Consider the following 19,471-nt stretch of genomic DNA (forward strand, 5'->3'; position numbering starts at 1 on the left):
ATTGCAACAACACGATCATGACCATCGGGACCTTCGGCATCTGGGCCGGTTACCTGGTCGGTGGGGAGACTATCTACTTGGCCAACTACACCCTCCCCGACTCCCCCTTCCTCCAGCTCTTCAAGCCTGCGGCCGCCTTCCTGCCCGAGTGGATCGGGATCGACGCCGATCTCTCCCCGCTGTGGAGCGGGAATTCTGGCTAAAGGAGCTCAGCCAACAGGAGCCACCCACTGTCACATGGCCGGTCTGCCCAGCACTGGTCACCTGGGATGCCCAAGCCAGTGACCTACATCAGTGCTAGTGATCTGATAGGAATGTTCAGAGTGATGGTGTATGGGGGCCAGGACTCCTGGGTTCTCTCTCTGGCTTTGGGAGGGGAGTGGGGTCTAGTGGTTAGAGCAGGGGCGCTGAGAGCCAGGACTCCTGTGTTCTCTCCCTGGCTCTGGGAGGGGAGTGGGGGCTAGTGGTTAGAGCAGGGGGTCTGGGAGCCAGGACTCCGGGGTTCGTTCCCCAGTTCCCATGGTGAGTTCAGGGGACCAGGGATGCTGGCCCGGGGCGGTGGAGGTGCGCCAGGACTATGACTCTGAGCTGTTTTGCGAATGCGGTTTTGTTACAAGAGACAAATAAAATCTCTCAGTGTTGAGCTGGCCAGACGTGGAACTGCTCAGGTGAGCCATGTCCTCGCCCCGAGCTCTCCTCCAAACATGGGCTCCCAGTGCCGGGACACACACAGACCACAGGTCAGGGGTCCTGGCAGGCAGGGCTGGCCTCAGGGCGGCGCTGGGGGCGAAGGAAGGATCTCATCACCTGAGGCTGGCGGGGGAGGGGGAGGCATCACCCAGCTGGCGGGGGCTGCAGCTGGGCCTCATATGGCCATAGGGGCTCTGCCCTCACTCCCACCCACAGCCCCTGCCCTCCCCAGCCCTCCCTGTGCCCCTCACTCCCACCCGCAGCCCCCTGGTACCCCTGACCTGGGCTCCCCCCAGCCCTGCCGGTGCCCCTCACTCCCTGTGATGAAGTCGGGGGGAGGTTGGATGCTTTGTCTAAGTGCTGTTCGTGCCTCAGTTTCCCCCGTGTGCTGCATGTTTAACCAGGCGGTGGGGGAGGGGTGCTGTATTCGCAGAGGCCCGGATGGGACCTCACCCTGCAGCCTGGACACTGGGTAACGTAGCGACTGATGACCCGGGAGCCCGCTGGGTTCAGGCCACTGGGAGCACCAAGGACGGCCGAGAGAGGAGCCCGGTGATGGGTTTGCGTGGGACCAAATACACAGGACGGAGGAGGGGCTGTGGGGAGGTGATATGGGGGGTCGGCTGCAAGGAGCTCGCTCTGGACTGGAGATGAAGAGGGGTCTGGACCCCAACTGGACAGACCCAGCTGGACGAGGCTGAGACTGGCCAGGCCCCAGGCCTCTGAGAACTGCCTGGGCTGGGTTCAGCCGTATAACAAACCTCCTGTTTTACACCGGCTGAGAGTCCCTGCAGGCTGGAGATCGGGGGGATCACTCTCTCTGGGGGTGGTGGCCCTGGGGGGGGCCAGGGTGAGGGGACCCCCCAAGGGGGCTCACGGAGGGAACCAGGCGGGCTGGAGGCTCTGAGGTGCGGCCCCAGGAGGTGGCGGGGCCAGAGAGCCTAATCCCGGAGATGGAGGGTGATCCTTGGCGGGGGCTGTCACACCGAAGCGGGGTCTCCCCGGGGCCGTACGGAGTGATCAAGCTCTACCCAGCTCCATCCCCTGCAGTCATGTGTTGTCTAGCTACCCCCATAGCCTCCCCACATTCCCCGATAGCCCCCAGTTAGCTACCCCCATAGTCCCCCATGATCCCCATATCCCCCTCTAGCTACCACCATAGCCCCCATCTTTCCCCATAGCCCCTTCTAGCTAGCCCCATACACCCCCATCCCTCCCTGTCCAGGCTCAGGCCGTTACAAAGGCGAGGATCTGCTCACAGGCAGCTCTCAGCTCTCTGGGCTCTCCCAGGCCCTCGGCCTGTCGCTTTCCTCCCCATGCGGCGGAGGGCCTGGGGCTGGGACAATACGGAGGCGGCAGCACGTGTGGACGTGTCACGTGCTGTCCCAAGTGGCCACTGGGTGTCAGCGCGCTGGGGTGTAGGGAGAGGGGGATCCCAGCAGGAGGCGCTCTCCCCTAGGGGTCAGAGTTGGCCCCGATGCCAGATTGTAGCACGGGGGGGCGCTGGGCTGCGGGGAGCGGGGCAGGGGGCTTGCGACGAAGTGGGCATGTTCTTACATTTTTCTGTGAATACTGTGTTGGTGCCTCAGTTTCCCCTGTGCATTTCTGTGACGGAGCAGGGAGCGGGGCGGACTGACCTGGGAATGTCTCTAGTTTTGCTGGGACTGTCTGCATGGCATCGATACCTGAGCCTGTAACCCGAGCCGGGAGGGCGGGTGGGGCCAGGCGACACCTTTGTCCAATTTCCCGGGCAGAAGGTGTCACGTGGTCCAACCCCCCTCCCAGCTCAGGTTACAGGCTCAGGGATCCTCGCTCAAGTGAAGTCACCTTCTGCGCTCCCATCCCCCATGCAGACACTCCCAGCAAAACTAGAGACATTCCCAGGTCAATCCGCCCCACTCCCTGCTCCGTCACAATTTCTCAAGTGTCTAGGTGGTGGGATAAGGGGGTGTGATGTGATGGGGTCTGCACAGAGAAGAGTCGACGCCCTGTCTCCTGGTAACCGATGGCCTGGGCCCCTCCCCTGCAAGTGCCAACTGAAGGTGTTGGAGAACAAAGAGAACAGGTGGTTCCTGGCCCCAGAGAGAGACAAAGGCCAGAGGAGGGGCTGGGGGAGTGGTGTCAGTTTGGAGCTGGCTGGGGAAATGGAGGGGGGCCAGATGGGACTCTGGCCTCCCTGCCCCAACATGGACCAGACTGAGGGGTCCTGGTCTCTGTACCCACAAGCTCTGGTTTGGGCTGTTCCTGTCGGCTAATAAACCGTCTGTGTTCCCGGCCGGCTGAGAGTCACGTCTGACTGCGGAGTTGGGGGGCAGGACCCTCTGGCTGCCCCAGGACCCCCCCCCCCGGATGGACTCGCTGCGGGAGGTGCACGGGGGGACGGGGATGCTGAATGCTCCGGGGTCAGACCCAGGACGGTGGAAGCTGTGGCAGCTTCTTGCCCGGGGACAGTCTGCACCGAGAGACGAGGCTCCCCCCCGAGTCCTGCCTGGCTTCATAGGGAGCAGTCCCAGAGCATCGCCCCGTGACTCCATGACAGGGCTCGGCAGGGGGCCGTCTCCCCAGGCAGTCTGGGCTGGCCCCAATGCCCCAGGGCGGCGCTCGGGGGTGCTGGGTTGCATTGCACATGATGGGTCCCTGGACTCACTTTTAATCCTGCCCCCGGCCGCATTTCCACCCGTTCGTCCTGCCCCAAAATCCCTTTTCCACCCTGGACTTTGCGTCAACCCAGAAATCGCACCCCTCCCCCACAGAGACCAGGACACCCAGGCCGGCTTTGGCCCACACCAGCAGTTTATTCTCATGCCATCGGCCACGAAGCCGCCACGGACCCCGCGAGAAATCGTCCGTCCTGGAACGACGCCCCAATAAATAACAGGAATCGTCTGAATCGGCCCGTCGACGGCGCTGTGTGGGGGACCATCGTCTGCCGTGGGTCGGTCAGCGCTGGCCTCAACATCCAAGCCAGGGAGAGAACCCAGGAATCCTGCCTCCTACCCCCCCCCACCCCGCTCTAACCACTAGACCCCACTCCCCTGCCCGAGTCACAAAGCCAGCCCAGGGGTCCTGGTTCCCTTATTTCATGCTGGGCCCTACTCCCACCCCCCATTCCCCACCCTCCTGGCCTGGCGTGGCAAGCCCCCATGGTGTGTCCCTGGGGCATGTGCCGGGAAGGTGGGCGGAGCGGGAAAAGGGTGAGTCATGCCCGGGAGCAGCTGGCTCGATGAATGTTTAAGCGCTGATAAAAGTCCAAGAGGAAACAAATGGGTGAGGCAGCGTCAGTCGGAGACAGAGCCGTTCGGGGAAACCGAATAGGAGCATACGGGAGCGGCCGCCCCTGGCGCCCGGACCCGAAACCCACCTCAGCAAGGTAAGAAGGGGGGAGATTCCCTGCCTAGAAATGTCCTGGCCTCTCTCAGAACAAACATACCGACCCCTCCAGCCGTCTGTCCGTCCAGCCCAACACCGAACTCTTTAGCCATAAATAACCCCACCCACCCACCCACTAATCCATCCCGATTCCTCTTCGTGCGCTTCTCCCGATCCGTCCATCCCCCCATCCACCCTTCCACCCCATCTGTCCATCCACCCATCTCCCAGCAGTCCTTCTCCCCATGCCACCATCTACCCTTCTCCCCATCTGGAACAATGCTGGTTCTGGTGGGACCCAACTGAGAGTGACAATTCAGGACAAATTGCTCAGAGCAGGGCAGTTACAGGCCAAGGCAGTGGGTCCTTTGTACACCGAGGCAAACCAAACCAGCCGGCCAGAGAGGACTTCGGTTTCACCCCACTGGCTAACCACAAATCACACGAGCAATTGCCTTAGACAGTCCCGTTTCCCAGTATCCCCACCAGGGGCACTCGTTATGGGGACGAATGGTTATGAAAACCAACACCCCAGTAAAGAAAACAAGGTTCTCCCGATCCCAAAGGCCCAAGCCCCAGACCCAGGTCAATATATAAATCCGATCTTACCCACAAATCACGCCGTTGCCAATCCTTTCGAATCTAAAATCTAAAGGTTTATTCATAAAAGAAAGAAATAGAGATGAGAGCGAGAATTGCTTAAATGAAATCAATGACATACAGTAATGGCAACGTTCTTGGTTCAGGCTTGTAGCCGTGATGGAATAAACTGCAGGTTTAAATCAAGTCTCTGGGTACATCCCCAGCTGGGACGGGTCATTCAGTCCTTTGGTCAGAGCTCCCTTTTGTAGCAAAGTCCCTCCAGAGGTATGAAGCAGGATTGAAGACCAGGTATGAAGTTGCAGCAGCCTTTTATAGTCTCTTGTCATGTGGTCTCTGCTTTCTTTGTCCCAAGGACAAGCTGTCCATCACATGGCGTGGAAAACCCTCAGCCTTCTGTCCACAGGCATGTCCCTGCCTGCCTTGCTGGGCCATCAGGCAGGCTAGGCAGCGCGGACGCCAAATTGTCTGGGCTGTCACCCAGAAGCAGAGCCCAAGTTTGAAATCCAGACAGTGTAGTGCCAATACTTTTAACTTGAAATACAAAAGTGATACATGCACCCAGACAGCAGAACCATCACCAGCAAACCATAAGGTTGCTGGTCCCTGTTACAGTCCAATGTCCATATTCAGGGTGACTCTGGTCAGTGACTGGGGATCTCAATCCTTATGGCTTAAGGTTTCTCCCTCTTGAAACCCAAAGCGGATCTGAGATGAAGCACGGTCGTGTCCCAGGGGTTTATACATTTCCTGCAGCCTTTTGGCCCGAGAAAACAAGAGGCTTCACTTTCCCTCTCCCAAACATCCTGGCAATTAGCACAGGGTCATTTATCCATTAAACAGTTCAGATCCAGGTTACCACAACCTTCAAAGAGACAGAGAGACAATAATACAATTTCACTCAAGGATCATGATAAATGTTAATATTCCTTTTTGATCTTTGCGTTAAAGTTACAGCAATAGACAAGACTTGTTTGCTTACATCACAAGCCCTGAGCAAAAACCCACCCTTCTACCTCTAACAATTCAGGTTTGCATTTCAAAGCTCTGTTCATTTACATATCTTCCTAACCAGTCTCTACAGTTCCGCCATAGGTCAGGTCAATCTGTGAGTTAATTAACTCTTTCGGGTCCTGTCACCTTTCAATGAGATATTATATTACGCTCGTAACGTGACACCCCCAACGCAAAATGGATGCAGGAAGGGATGACACAAACATCACTGCCTGCATCCCAAGAGCTTCCCAGCCTGGGTTCTGTCTCACTACAGCCTGTACGGGGTTCGAAGCCGTATCCGTGTATAACAGAAATGGTTTATCAAAGTCATGTTCAATAACGTGATTGAATCTCTTTACAAACTCAAGGTAAAAGTTGGTTAGCACAATAGTGGATTGGGTCTGCTCTTACTGCATGGTTCCTGTGTGTCTCATGGGATCTTGCCAAGAGCTAAAGAACATAGCTACTTTATCCGTACAACCTCTTGCAAATGTTTGGAACCCAATAAACCTCAAGACAATGTAGATATTAATATTGTCCATAGTACAGGAATCTTGGCATTTAGCTGAAAGCAATCTGGTCGCGTGCCTCAGTTTCCCCCTTCATACAGCACATTAGATCTGGAATGTCTTTTCCCCTGTGAAAAGCTCCAAGATTGTTTATGGGCATTAACAGTGAAACATCAGGCTAACAAGGCCTTTTAATATAAAGTGTGTTCTCCTGTATTCCTCTTAACATGCTCAAGGGATTTCCCAAAAGATTAGGCCCGTTGTACATTTGTACAGATGTGGGTAACAGCAACACATTAGTTACAAAAATCACCACTAGCAACAACAACAAATCCATCGCAAGTGTCCATCTACAATCGTGTTTGTCATGCCACACCTTTGGCCCACTCCCATTGGGGTTTGGGCATTTTAGGGTTAACCTGTGGCTTCCCTTTGCAAAAGGAAGTTCTCTTTTCTTTTCTTGTTCTGAAGGCTTAAATCCTGATTTTTCTTGCTTAACAGAATTCACTGGCTGATTGGATGTGCCCTCTGTGCTAACAGCTATTAGCAAGTCTTTCCTTCCCCATTCAGTTAGGTAATTTGCATCAACACAAACATTAACTTTCAAATTCTTCCCTGCTACCAATTCCAAGGCTGGACTTTGTCTTAAAGAGATATCACACAAATTCAAAGAGTCTGAAGGTGAGAGTTTGCTCGCTCTCCCCTCAGGAGCATCACCACGGTTTTTGCGACCCCCGGCGGCAGCGCTCCTCCTCTGAGCATTCTGCGGCGGGAGTCCTTCCGCTCCGCGTCTTCGGGGCACTTCCGCGGCGGGTCCCGGAGCAAGTGAAGGATCCGCCGCCGAATTTCCGCCGAAGAGGGCAAAATGCCGCCCCCCAAATCCTGCCGCCCTAGGCGACCGCCTAGGGTTGCCTAGTGGACGCGCCGGCCCTGTCTCCCCTGCATCCTTAAGCGTTCAGCCATAAAACTGTTCTGCTCTGAAACACCAGGAACCAAATCTGTCCTCAGACCCGAAGCACAGACGGCTCACTCACAGAATCAGCATGGAGACATTCCTGTCCCAACACCATTGTCTCCCTGTCACGGACTCACAGATCCTGCCCCCTCTTGGCCCTGTGCGGTCCGTGGGGGGGGGTGGGGGTGTGCCCCTTTTAGTGAGACAGCCCTTCTCGGGGGTCCACTCTGTCTCGGGGTCCGGCCCCTCCACCTCCTGGATCCGCACCTCTCTGAGCCTTCGCACCTCTGTCTCTGCCCCCTCAGGGAGTCCACTCGCTCTGGACCCCCGGGGCCTCCACCCCCGAACTCCACCCTGTTCTCTAGACCGGAGCGACTCTCAGCCAGCAAGAAACAGGAGGGTTTATTGAGAGTTGAACACAGCACAGGAAACTCTCAGGGCCTCAGGCCTGGCCTCCCTCAGCACAGCACACCCCAGTCTCTCTGCATCCAGGTGGGCTCTGCCTGCTTCCCCTCTCCAGCCCAGAGCCCCCCTGCTTGCAGCTGGGCATCTGAGATCACCAGGCCCAGCCCCGCCTCTGTCCATTGTCTTCTCTCCAGGTAAACAGGGTTGTAAACCGGGGCCTCCCCTCCTGCTTCTGTCCTCTGGCTGGAACCGGCTGGTTAGGTCACTGGGTCCTCACTCTGCAGCCCATTGTCCGCCCACTGGCCAGAACCGGCTGCGTCTCCTCAGCTGGGCCTCCAGGTCACCAGGTCGCCAAGTCACCGGTCGTTGGGGTATCCATCCTCCAGGCCATCTGCTGGGTCCCCAAGTCCTCTCTCCGGTCCTCTGCAAAACACACTCCCTCTCCCCTCCCCTCGTTAAACCAGTAACACCCAGGGAAACTGAGTCCCACCCCCTCCGCATGCAAACCATTGAAACTCCACAGAAAACAAGACAACCCCCCACTTCGTCACACTGCCCAACAAGCTGGCCGAACCCAGCCACTTGGTCGTAGGGCTGTTTAAATCCCGTAACCGCTTTTACTCCCTCTGAGACCTTCTCAAAACTATCCACAGTGGATCTTTCGAAAGGAAAGTCAGTGGATCCCTTCACACCAGAACATTTCTGGCTGGTAGGAACTGAAACTTTCTTGATTAAATCACTTCCACACCCTTCAGTTACAGCAAACTGCTTGCCCAAATTACCCTGGGGGTTCCTTTCCCTAGGAGCTTCTCAGCAACAATTCACCCCTCACCGAAATTCTGCCCTTACCCTCTTCACCTAGGGCTTGCTCCAAAGTATCTCTTCCCAGAGCTACAACAGACTCTTTCTGGGTCTCACTCACATCCAGGATCACCTCTGGCCCATCGGATTTCTACCCAACCCCCTTTCAGGCAAACTCATCGTCTCACTAGATGAAAGGTCAGAAGCGTTCTCCTTCCTTTCGCCACACACCTGCTCAGGAATCTTTTCCTTCTTGCCACAAGTTTTCAAACTGTCAGTCGATAACACAACCAAATCACCTTCATGCTCTCCTTGTGCCCTGGCTAAGATATCGCCCTGATCACGCAGCGTTGCTACATCCCTTTCCAGCCGCACATTCGCAACAGGCAAAATACAAGCACCAGAATTGTCTGCTCTGTGGGATTTTGCTAAGACACTAACTGGATGCAACCGAGTTACAGAGCCAGTCTCCCCAGCAGACACAAACTTAGGACCGTTCCCTTCCTGGGCTTTAGTTGAATTAGGGTGACCAGATGTCCTGATTTTCTAGGGACAGTCCCGATCTTTGGGTCTCTCTCTTATATAGGCTTCTATTACCCCCCACCCTGTCCCGATTTTTCACACTTGCTGTCTGGGTCACCCTAAATTGAATCCAGAGCCGACTCTGAGACAACTGCACTATTTTCAACCATCGCCGGCTGAAAGGCACCGTCTGTCTGCTCCACAGACTAAGAGCCGGAGACACATTCTCCTTCACCAGACACACAGCTTGGGATCTCCTTTCCCTTGTCCCAGCACACGGGGCTGTTCACAGACAACTGCTTGGAGACTGAGGCCTGGTCTACACTACGAGTTTAGGTCGAATTTAGCAGCGTTAAATCAAATTAAGCCTGGACACGTCCACACGACGAAGCCCTTTTTTTCGACTTAAAGGGCCCTTTAAACCGGTTTCTTTACTCCACTTCCGACGAGGGGATTAGCGCTAAAATCGGCCTTTGCGGGTCGGATTTGGGGTAGTGTGGACGGAATTCGACGTTATTGGCCTCCGGGAGCTATCCCACAGTGCTTCATGGTGACCGCTCTGGACAGCACCTTCAACTCAGATGCACTGACCAGGTAGACAGGAAAAGTCCCGCGAACGTTTGAATTTCATTTCCTGTTTGCCCAGCGTGGAGAGCACAGGTGACCACGCAGAGCTCATCAGCACAGGTAACCGTGATGGAGTCCCAGGATCGCAAAAGAGCTCCAGCATGGACCGAACGGGAGGTACGGGATCTGCTCGCCATATGGGGAGATGAAGCAGTGATAGCTGAACTCTGTAGCAGTAAACGAAATGGCAAAATATGAAAAGGTCTCCAAGGCCATGAAGGACAGAGGCCATAACAGGGACACACAGCAGTGCCGCGTGAAAATTAAGGAGCTACGGCAAGCCTACCACAAAGCCAGAGAAGCAAACGGAGGGTCCGGGGCAGAGCCGCAAACATGCCGCTTCTATGCGGAGCAGCATGCCATGCTAGGAGGTGCAGCCACCACTACCCCAACCGTGTGCTTTGACTCCATCAATGGAGAAGCACGCAACAGAGAAGCGGGTTCGGGGTATGAGGAAGATGATGATGAAGACAATGAAGATAGATCACAGCAAGGAAGCGGAGAAACCGGTTTCCCCAACAGCCAGGATATGTTTATCACCCTGGACCTGGAACCAGTAACCCCTGAACTCACCCAAGACCCCGAGGGCACACAGGAGACCTCTGGTGAGTGTACCTTTGTAAATATTACACATGGTTTAAAAGCAAGCGTGTTTAATGATTAATGATTAATTTGCCTTGGCAATCGCGGCCAGTACAGCTACTGGAAAAGTCTGTTAACATGTATGGGGATGGAGCGGAAATCTTCCAGGGACATCTCCAGAAAGCTCTCCTTGATGTGCTCCCAAAGCCTTTGCAAAAGGTTTCTGGGGAGGGCTGCCTTATCCCGTCCACCATGGCAGGACACTTTACCACGCCAGGCCAGTAGCACGTAGTCTGGAATCATTGCATAACAAAGCATGGCAGTGTATGGTCCCGGTGTTTGCTGGCATGCAGACAACATCCATTCCTTATCTCTCTTTGTTATTCTCAGCAGAGTGATATCATTCATGGTCACCTGGTTGAAATGGGGTGATTTTATTAAGGGGACATTCAGAGGTGCCCGTTCCTGCTCTGTTGAACAGAAATGTTCCCCGCTGTTAGCCACGCAGTGGGGGGGAGGGGTGAAGTGATCATCCCAGATAATTGAGTGTGTATGTGTGTGGGGGGTAGTTGGGTTTGTGCTGCATGTTAACCCGGAAACCGCAGCCCCTCCTTTTACATTGCAAACCCATTTTAAATGGCCAACCCAACGGGTGCTTGGTAGGGGAAATGAGGGCGCTGCTGTTTGAAACCATTCCCACATGTTAAGAAGGTTAAAAAAGCCAAAAGACCGTGGCTTACCATGGCTGCCTGCAAGCCGAAATCTGTTGCCTGGCACTGCGTGAGTGATCTCTCACACCAACCCGGCAGGCCCTCACTATAAGAGGAAAAATGCGACCTTGTAACGAAAGCACAAGGTCTAGACGCGGCGAATTGACCCCCGAGCGCGCTCCCGGCACGCCAGCGGAGCCGACGGGGGAGCGGCCGCCGTCGAGTCGCCGCCGTGCGGACGCCGCGGTGAGTAGGTCTAAGTACGTCGGCGCAGACCAAGCCTCGGGTAGCTCCCGCCATGGGCACGTCAGTCCCCCCGACGGACATGGGCACATTCCCTCCCCTGTCGCACGTCTCCACGCTGGTCCGGTCTAGGGCCACGCCTCGTCCACGCTCCTGGAAAGCCAGCTGCTAACAGGCCTGCCTAGGCCAGGGGGGGGTCTCCAAGTCGGGGGCGGGAGGTTGTTCCCTGGGGGGTGGCGAGCTGTCAGCCTCCAGCCCGAACCCCGCTTTGCCGCCAGCATTTATAACGGTGTTCAATTCAAAACACCTTTTTTTATATGTGTTTCTCGGGGCAGGGGGGTCGCACTCAGAGCCGTGCTGTGTGAAAGGGGCGCCCGTGAAAAAGTTTGAGAGCTGTTGGCCTAGGCCCAGCCAAACTTTCCTCACCAGGCACGTCGCCACTCCCAGGAGACGCTGAGCTAATTCCAGCAAATCGGAAGGGTTATTAGCCGACAGGACCAAGGACTGAAACAGAGCGTGTGGGTCCAGAAACTGGACCCAGGGCCGTGCTTAGCTGCAGGCAGCCGCGTAGGGCACCGCTCTTCCTGGGGCACCACACACGCCGCCGGACAGACGGGAAGCAGTGGAGCGTGTAAGGGTAGCTGGGTGCTAGAGAGGGGATTGGCTGCTGGGGTCTCTGGGAAGGGGTGGGGGAAGGATTGTGACTCTCTCCTCCCCCACCCCCCACCCCCCGGCGTGAGGTGAGGCAGACTGGGTGGCTCTGGCAGTGTCCTTTGTTGCCCCCCACATAACGTCCATTCTTCTCCCCCCCACGGAGCACCACCCCTTTCCCACTCCCCCCCCCCACAGAGCACCACCCCTTTCCCCCTCGCCCACCACAGAGCACCCCTCTCTTCCTCCTCCCCTCCGGCAGGGCTGGGTTGGGTGAGGTGCTAGGGGAAGTGTGGGGGGGGCGTTGTGTGCTGAGGAATGAAAGTGAAAGTAACTCACTTCCTCGCAGCTGGCCAGGGTTGAAATGTCACACACAGCTGGCTGGGCTGGGGAAAGGGTGACCAGATGTGTGAAAAATCAGGACAGGGGGTTGGGCAAGGTGACCAGATGTCCCACTTTTATAGGGACAGTCCCAATTTTGGTGTTTTTTTTTTCTTATACAGGCTCTTAACCCTCCACCCCCTGTCCTGATTTTTCACACTTGCTGTCTGGTCACCCTAGGTGGGGTTAATTGGTGCCTCTGTTGCCTGCCCAGAACTGGGCCCCGAGATGGCAAACAGGGTTCGTTGCCCGGTGTGCTTGGCACCAATAAAGACACCGAGGGGAGAAAGCAAGCCACGTTTCTTTCAGAGCTCTGAAATGGCCCTAGGAGACCAGCATGTCTCAAATCCAGTGCAACAAATACAAACAAATTTTCCCTTTTATATTCCAAGCAGTTTCTGTGCAAGCCTTTGTTCTGTTACTCCCTCTTACCCCTCCCTTCCAGACAACAGTTACAGCAGGTACACCGTGTGAATGTTAGAAACTTTCCCTTCGCCTGCTTATCTCTTGGCCTTGCAAGGCCTGTTTACAGCAGTCTTCCCCCGTCTTATCTCTACAAGTTTTGCTAGTGTGAACAAAACTACAGCTGTCTGCTAGAAAAGCTGACCCTTACATTTCTGCTTCAGCATGTCAGCAGTTAGCACAGAAGTAGGTGAGAGTTCACAAGATGGAGTCACTGTGGTTCAGGTAGGCCCAGAGCAGAAGAGCCTCATCTGCACTTTTGGCCTTCCACTCCCCTGAATTACCTGGTAGCTATGCCTAGTGACACCAACACCTCTATAAGACAAAGCCCCAAATTTCGTGACTGGCCCTATAAAATCAGGACATCTGGTCACCCTAGCTGGGGAGCGCGTCTCTCCCCCGGGCTGGCAGCAATCCCTCTCATCCGGGGGGAGCTGCGCAGGGCAGGATGAGCTGCGGTGGCTCCACGGATGCCCCGTCCCTGAGATCAGATGCTGGGCTAACTTCACCATGGTCCGTGGGGCTGGCGGCGGTGCCCATTGGCGTGTGATCGGACCTGAGGGCCTGCTGCTGCTGTACCCCAAGAGGTGGATTTTGGGGTCCTGCGGTTTTCCACCGATCTCCTCCTCGACTGCAGCTGTGGGCCCAGCAGGCTGGGGGGTGAGTCAAGCATGAAAGCGGGACTGTGTTGCCATTTAGATTGTCATTGAACAACTTTGTTTGCCAAAAATGCTGGCTAACAATCCTGAATCCAATTTCAATGTATTTTTTTTTAAATCAATATCTGAGCCCCAAACAGAAAATTAAGTGGTTTGTGACAGGTTTGGTTTGGGGCAGGGAGTGGGCCAGTTTTCATCAGAGAAACAAAAAATGTTGACTGGCTTCCCTATAGCCCTGTTACTGCTGAATAGAGCCTCCAACAACTGTAATATGCTCATCCCCTTACTAGTGTCTAGAGTGACCATCTGTTGAACTAAGATTCTCTTGCTTTTTTCCCCAGTGAGTCAGGATAGCTTTTGCCAGCCCACAGGTTGGGCAGCCAATGTGTTACGTTTTCACAATGTTTTGTCCAACTTTCATAAAGTCAATACATGGTTAATACGAGTTAAAAAGGCCAGGGACACTTCCTTGGGAAGAGTCTGTGGAGCAGATCACGCCAGAGCTGTGAAAATATCAGTTTCTGATGGCACTTTAGGGGCGGTGATTTATCCTGTCTTTCTGGCAGTGCCCAAAATGTGCTGCTACGGCTCGCGTCTTTCCAAAGAGAAATAAGGCACAATAGGACTTCGGTAACATTTCTGTGCTACCTTCATCTAGGGGAGATGATTCGGTGCTGACTTCATTCCGGTCACTTTGTGCTTTACCTAGGAGTAAAACTAGGGTCTATTTTCCCACTGCTTGGAAACCCAGCTTATTAAACCGGATAATGCCATTGATCTATGTACAGTAGAAGGTTGATGTAGAGTTGTAACTAACATTAAGACTGATGCCCACGATACATTTAAAACTAAAAAGTGGCTTTGTAAAAATGACCTGGGTTTCCAACTCTACCGTGTCTCAGTCAGGGCGGAGCGCCTTGTGAGGTGTCTTCACACTAGCCCAAGGTCACAGACTCACGGCTCTATTATATTATATTATTTGCTTCATTCTGTCAATAAATCAGAAGTTTTTCTATAGCGCTACTTCTTTCGTGCTAGTCCACCAGCATCCCAGTGGGCTTAATTAAGTTAAACTGTTTTTAATAAAGTGCATGTGGCAAGTTTTCCAATACTGTCAGCTTAGGTTTGTGTTGCTAAGAGCAAGTCAGGCATAGGGGCACCAGTTTAATAATCCCGCCTAGGGCACCATAAATCCTAAGGACGGCCCTGACCGGACCCCTAAGTCAGGTCCATCTTGGGACCAAGGAGGCCAGACCTCGGGTCTGGGCCTCCCTCTCTTTCCCCAGCCACGTAGAAATGCTTAGGGGAAACTGAGTCATCCACACAGTATTCAGAGAAAACATTAAGAACATTCCCACTTTGTCACACCCCCATCTACCCTTCTCCCCATCCATCCATCCATCCATCCATCCCCCTATCTTCCCTTCACCCCATTCATCCATCCACCCATCCCCTATCTACACTTCTACCCAGCTGTCCATCCATCCATCCCCCATCTACCCATCTGTACATCCATCCTCCCATCCACCATTCTTCCCATCCATCCATCCATCCATCCATCCATCCATCCTTCCCCGCATCTACCCTTCTCCCCATCCATCCATCCATCCTCCCATCCCCCATCTACCCTTCTCCCCTTGACTCCATCCTTCCCCATGCCGATTGCCATGAACCAAACTCTAAATAATTCCCAAGCTGGACTGCAGAAGATTATCCCAGGCAGAGTCAGACATAGCTGCCTGATTGTCCATGCCCGTCCCATCGCTGTCATTTTGGGCATGAACGGATGGCCCCAGGTTGAGGAGCTGGTCACAGGAGATGGAGAAGGGGGATGAATGTCAGGGGAAGGCATCCGAGCTGGGCTTTCCCCATGGAACATCTGCACTGGAGAGCTTTGGGTTCCTTCCCTTGGTAGGGGAGCACTGGGGGGAAGGAGGGTGAAGCTGGCTCCATTGCCCGACCCCACAAGTATGTCACTGGCGAGGCCCAGATGTACCCGCGATGGTTCTGCTGCGCCAGTGCCTGGGGGCACCCTGAGGTGATGGGCCCTGGGCGGTCGGCCCCTTGTTTGGCTGTGGGATCATGGAACATGATATGTTTTCTGGACACCAGCGTCTTCATAATGGCTTGTGGGGCTGAGCTAGGCCCCCCACAACCATCTTGTTTGGGTTTTACCGTTGGCCTCCAGACCTGCTATGACCCCGCAGGCACACACACCTCACGGCCACCCGGCCGCATCACCCTCTTCTCACCTATCCATCCAGACACTCACCCAACCTGCCCACCCACCCCCTGACTTCCCCTCTACCCAAACCATCTTCTCATTCGTCCAGCCACCCTGTCAACCTTCCCATCCATCAACCACTCACCGTCCCTACCTTCCCATCCATCCAGCCTTCTCCTCCTGTTCCCAATCACTCTTTCCCATCGCTCCCACCATCCTCCGATGCCCTTATCCTGGCAGTCGCTGGTCACAACGCTTGTGGTGCAGATAAGAATGAGACCCATTGTGGCAGGTCTGTAATTCTTGCTCCGTCTCCCCCCAGGCCAGGATCGTGCCCCCCCTGCTGTTCAGAGCCATGAAATCCCTGATCTCTTGGGTCTCTGTACGGCAATTCCTCTTCATCTTCCTGTACCTGCTGGTTGTCCTGGGCATCGCCCCCTTCCTACATCTGCAGAGCCAGTTCCACCCCCAGGGGCAGAGGATCCCCTCTCCCAGTGACCCACGGCAGCCCTCACCCCCGGAGCGGGGCATGTGGACCGTGAACTCCCTCGGGCGCCTGGGGAACCAAATGGGGGAATACGCCACCCTCTACGCCCTGGCCAAGATGAACGGGCGCCAGGCCTACATCCTCCCGGAGATGCACCAACAGCTGGCGCCGCTCTTCCGCATCACCCTGCCCGTGGTCCCCGGCGACATGGTCCAGAGCATCCCATGGAAGGACTATGAGCTCCACGACTGGATGTCGGAGGAGTACAGGCACATCGAGGGGAAATACGTCCAGCTGACGGGCTACCCCTGCTCCTGGACCTTCTACCACCACCTCCGGCAGGAGATCCTCCAGGAATTCTCCTTCCACGACCACATCAAGGAGGAGGCCAACCGGTACCTGGCCGGGCTGCGCGGGCAGCGCTGGAACGTGACCTACGTGGGCATCCATGTCCGGAGGGGGGATTATGTCCAGGTGATGGCCGAGCACTGGAAGGGGGTGGTGGCGGACAAGGCCTACCTGGAGAAGGCCATGGGCTACTTCCGGGCCAAGTACCAGGAGCCGGTCTTCGTGGTGACCAGCAACGGGATGGAGTGGTGCCAGGAGAACATCGATGCCTCACGGGGGGACGTGTATTTCTCGGGGGACGGGAAGGAGTCGTCACCGGGGAGGGACTTTGCTCTCTTGGTCCATTGCAACCACACGATCATGACCATTGGGACCTTCGGCATCTGGGCCGGTTACCTGGCTGGGGGGGAGACCATCTACTTGGCCAACTACACCCTCCCCGACTCCCCCTTCCTCAAGATCTTCAAACCTGAGGCCGCCTTCCTCCCCGAGTGGATCGGGATCAACGCCGATCTCTCCCCGCTGCAGAGTGGGACAACTGGCTAAAGGAGCTCAGATGCTGGCTATGGGCTGCAAATGGGATCCACCCGCTGGGGCGGGCTGCACTGGGGAGATCGGCGGAGATTGGAGCTGGGCTGGCGGGGTTCAGAGCCCACACAGAGGAGCCAATGACCTACATCAGACAACTTCTCATAGGAGCGTCCAGAGTGATGGGGCCATCGCCATCCGCAAGGTTGAATGGTTAGAGTGGGAAGACTGGGAGCCAGGACTCCTGGGTTCTCCCCCTGGCTCTGGGAGGAGTGTGGGGTGTAGTGGGTGAGAGCAATGGGGGCTGGGAGCCAGGACTCCTGGGTTCTATCCCCAGCAGGGAGGGAAGTCCAACTTCATTAGCTAGGGAGGTAACTCTTGATAAGTGTTGGCTGTCGTTCATGTTAAAGGACTTTTGTTTTCTATTGTCATCCTTTGGACTCCGGTAACTTCACTCCACCCCCAGCCTGTGAACGAGGCTTTTCCTGAGATAGGTGGGGACGGGGAGCACCAAGTACTTCCTGCTTTGGGGGGCGGGACGGGAGGGGCTGGAGAGGAGGCAGCTGTGTCCCACGGTGCTCTGCTGGTGCCCCTCACTCCCGACCCGCAGCCCCTGCCAGCCCAGCGCTGGTCACCCCCCAGCCCTGCCGGTGCCCCTCACTCCCAACCCGCAGCCCCTGCCAGCCCAGCGCTAGTCACCCCCCAGCCCTGCCGGTGCCCCTCACTCCCGACCCGCAGCCCTTGGTAGACCAGCCGTGGACTCCCCTCAGCCCTGCCCCTCACTACATGCTGACTGAGATGTCTGGATAAATGACCTACATCTATTCTCCTAAGAACGTCTGGAGGGATGGGACCCTCCCCACTTCCCCAAAGTTGACTGGTTAGAGATGGGGGCTGGGAGCCAGGACACCTGGTTCTATCCTCGGCTCTGTGAGGAGAGTGGGGTCTATGGGTTACAGCAGGGAAAGACGCCCCCTAGAGGCGAAAGGCCCTGGGTTCCAGCCCCCGACCCACAGGGCCCCTGGGCAGCTCCCCCACTCTGGACAGGGGCCAGCGGACAGACGGACAGAGGGCCCCTGACACTCAGAGATGCTTTATTGGCGGGGGGCAGGTTTGAAAGCCGAGGGGTGACACTGCGGGGTGCTGTGGCCAGGGGAGTCCTTGGGGGAATAGAAGGGGGGGTGTAGAATCGGAGGAGGGGGACTCTGGGGTGGGGGCAGTTCTGGGGTCCATCCTCTTGTTCCCCTCCCCCTCCATTGGCAAAGGAAACTGAAACCACTGAAGAAACAATGTCCCAGCCCCCATCCTCCATCTGAGCTCCGCGACCCCAGCCCCACCTCTCCCAGCAGGGGGTGCTATGGGGTGCGGGGCAGGAGCGCCGGCTGTGTGTGTGTGTGTGGGTCCCGGTGACCCCAGCCCCACCTCTCCCAGCAGGGGGCGCTATGGGGTGCGGGGCAGGAGCGCCGGCTGTGTGTGTGTGTGCGGGTCCCGGCGACCCCAGCCCCACCCCTCCCAGCAGGGGGCGCTACGGGGCGCGGGGCAGGAGCGCCGGCTGTGTGTGGGGAAGTCCCGGCAACCCCAACCCCATCTCTCCCAGACAGGGCTGGCCTCAGGGTGGTGCTGGGGGCGAAGGAAGGATCTCATCACCTGAGGCTGGCGGGGGCCATAGGGCAGAGGTGGGCAAACTACGGCCCGGGGGACCCTTCTGTCCGGCCCCTGAGCTCCTGCCCCGGGAAGCTATCCCAGCCCCTCCTCCGCTGCCCCCCCTCCACCGCAGACTCAGCTCACCCCACCGCTGGCAGTGGGGCTGCGAGTTCCTGGGCAGAGCCGCCCTGAGCCGGTCTCTGAGCCGCAGGGTGCGTGGCTGGCTCCAGCAGGTCGGCCTCCAGCCACCGGTGTGCCAGGCGGCGCGGTAAGGGGGCAGGGAGCGGGGGAGGGGTGGATAGAGGGCAGGGGAGTTCGGGGGGGGGGTGGATAGAGGGCAGGGGAGTTCAGGGGCGTGGATAGGGGTGGGGGCGGTCAGAGAGCAGGGAACAGGGGGGTTGAATGGGGGCGAGGGTTCTGGGGGCCGGTCCGGGAGAAGGGGGGGTTGGATGGGGTGGAGGTCCCCGGGAGGCCGTCGGGGGCGAGAAGCGGGGGGAGTCGGATAGGGGGTGGGGGCCGGGCCATGCCTGGCTATTTGGGGAGGCACAGGCTCCCTTAGCCGGCCCTCCAGACAATTTCTGAAACCCACTGCGGCCCTCGAGCCAAAAAGTTTCCCCGCCCCGCCATAGGGGCTCTACACTCACTCCCGACCTGCAGCCCCTGCTAGCCCAGCCCTGGGCTCCCCCCAGCCCTGCCGGTGCCCCTCACTCCCTGTGACAAAGTGGGGGATTTTTTGGATGCTTTGTGTAAGTGCTGTGCGTGCCTCAGTTTCCCCCGTGTGCTGCATGTTTAACCAGGCGGTGGGGAAGGGGTGCTGTATTTGCAGAGGCCCAGATGTGACCTCACCCAGCAGCCTGGACACTGGGTAACGTAGCGACTGATGACCCGGGAGCCCGCTGGGTTCAGGCCACTGGGAGCACCAAGGACATCCGAGAGAGGAGCCCGGTGATGGGTTTGCGTGGGACCAAAGACACAGGATGGAGGAGGGGCTGTGGGGAGGAGATATGGGGGGTCAGCTGCAAGGAGCTCACTCTGGACTGGAGATGAAGACGGGTCTGGACCCAACTGGACAGACCCA

General features: G+C 56.7%; 2 protein-coding genes across 2 annotated transcripts in view; both read left to right on the forward strand.

Moving 5' to 3' along the window:
* The window catches only part of LOC117888950 (galactoside 2-alpha-L-fucosyltransferase 2-like), a 2,059-nt gene extending 1,661 nt beyond the window's left edge, over positions 1 to 398 (forward strand). Inside the window, exon 2 of the mRNA XM_034792746.1 lies at positions 2 to 398. Within this exon, the coding sequence (XP_034648637.1) occupies positions 2 to 203 (202 nt within the window). The 3' untranslated portion in view covers positions 204 to 398. The remainder of the gene's footprint in view (position 1) is intronic.
* Positions 399 to 3,878: 3,480 nt separating this feature from the next.
* On the forward strand, positions 3,879 to 17,267 carry LOC117888428 (galactoside 2-alpha-L-fucosyltransferase 2-like). The gene is made up of 2 exons (XM_034791788.1): positions 3,879 to 4,060; positions 15,709 to 17,267. Exon 2 carries the CDS (start codon positions 15,742 to 15,744, stop codon positions 16,765 to 16,767), a length of 1,026 nt encoding a protein of 341 aa, XP_034647679.1. The 5' UTR covers positions 3,879 to 4,060; positions 15,709 to 15,741; the 3' UTR covers positions 16,768 to 17,267.
* The last annotated feature ends 2,204 nt before the right edge of the window (positions 17,268 to 19,471 follow it).

This window comes from Trachemys scripta, chromosome 16 (assembly GCF_013100865.1).
Source record: "Trachemys scripta elegans isolate TJP31775 chromosome 16, CAS_Tse_1.0, whole genome shotgun sequence".
Lineage (NCBI taxonomy): Eukaryota > Metazoa > Chordata > Testudines > Emydidae > Trachemys > Trachemys scripta.

Excerpts from the sequence above, each read along its gene's own strand:
- LOC117888428 (XM_034791788.1), top strand. The coding sequence starts at position 15,742 with ATGAAATCCCTGATCTCTTGGGTCTCTGTACGGCAATTCCTCTTCATC.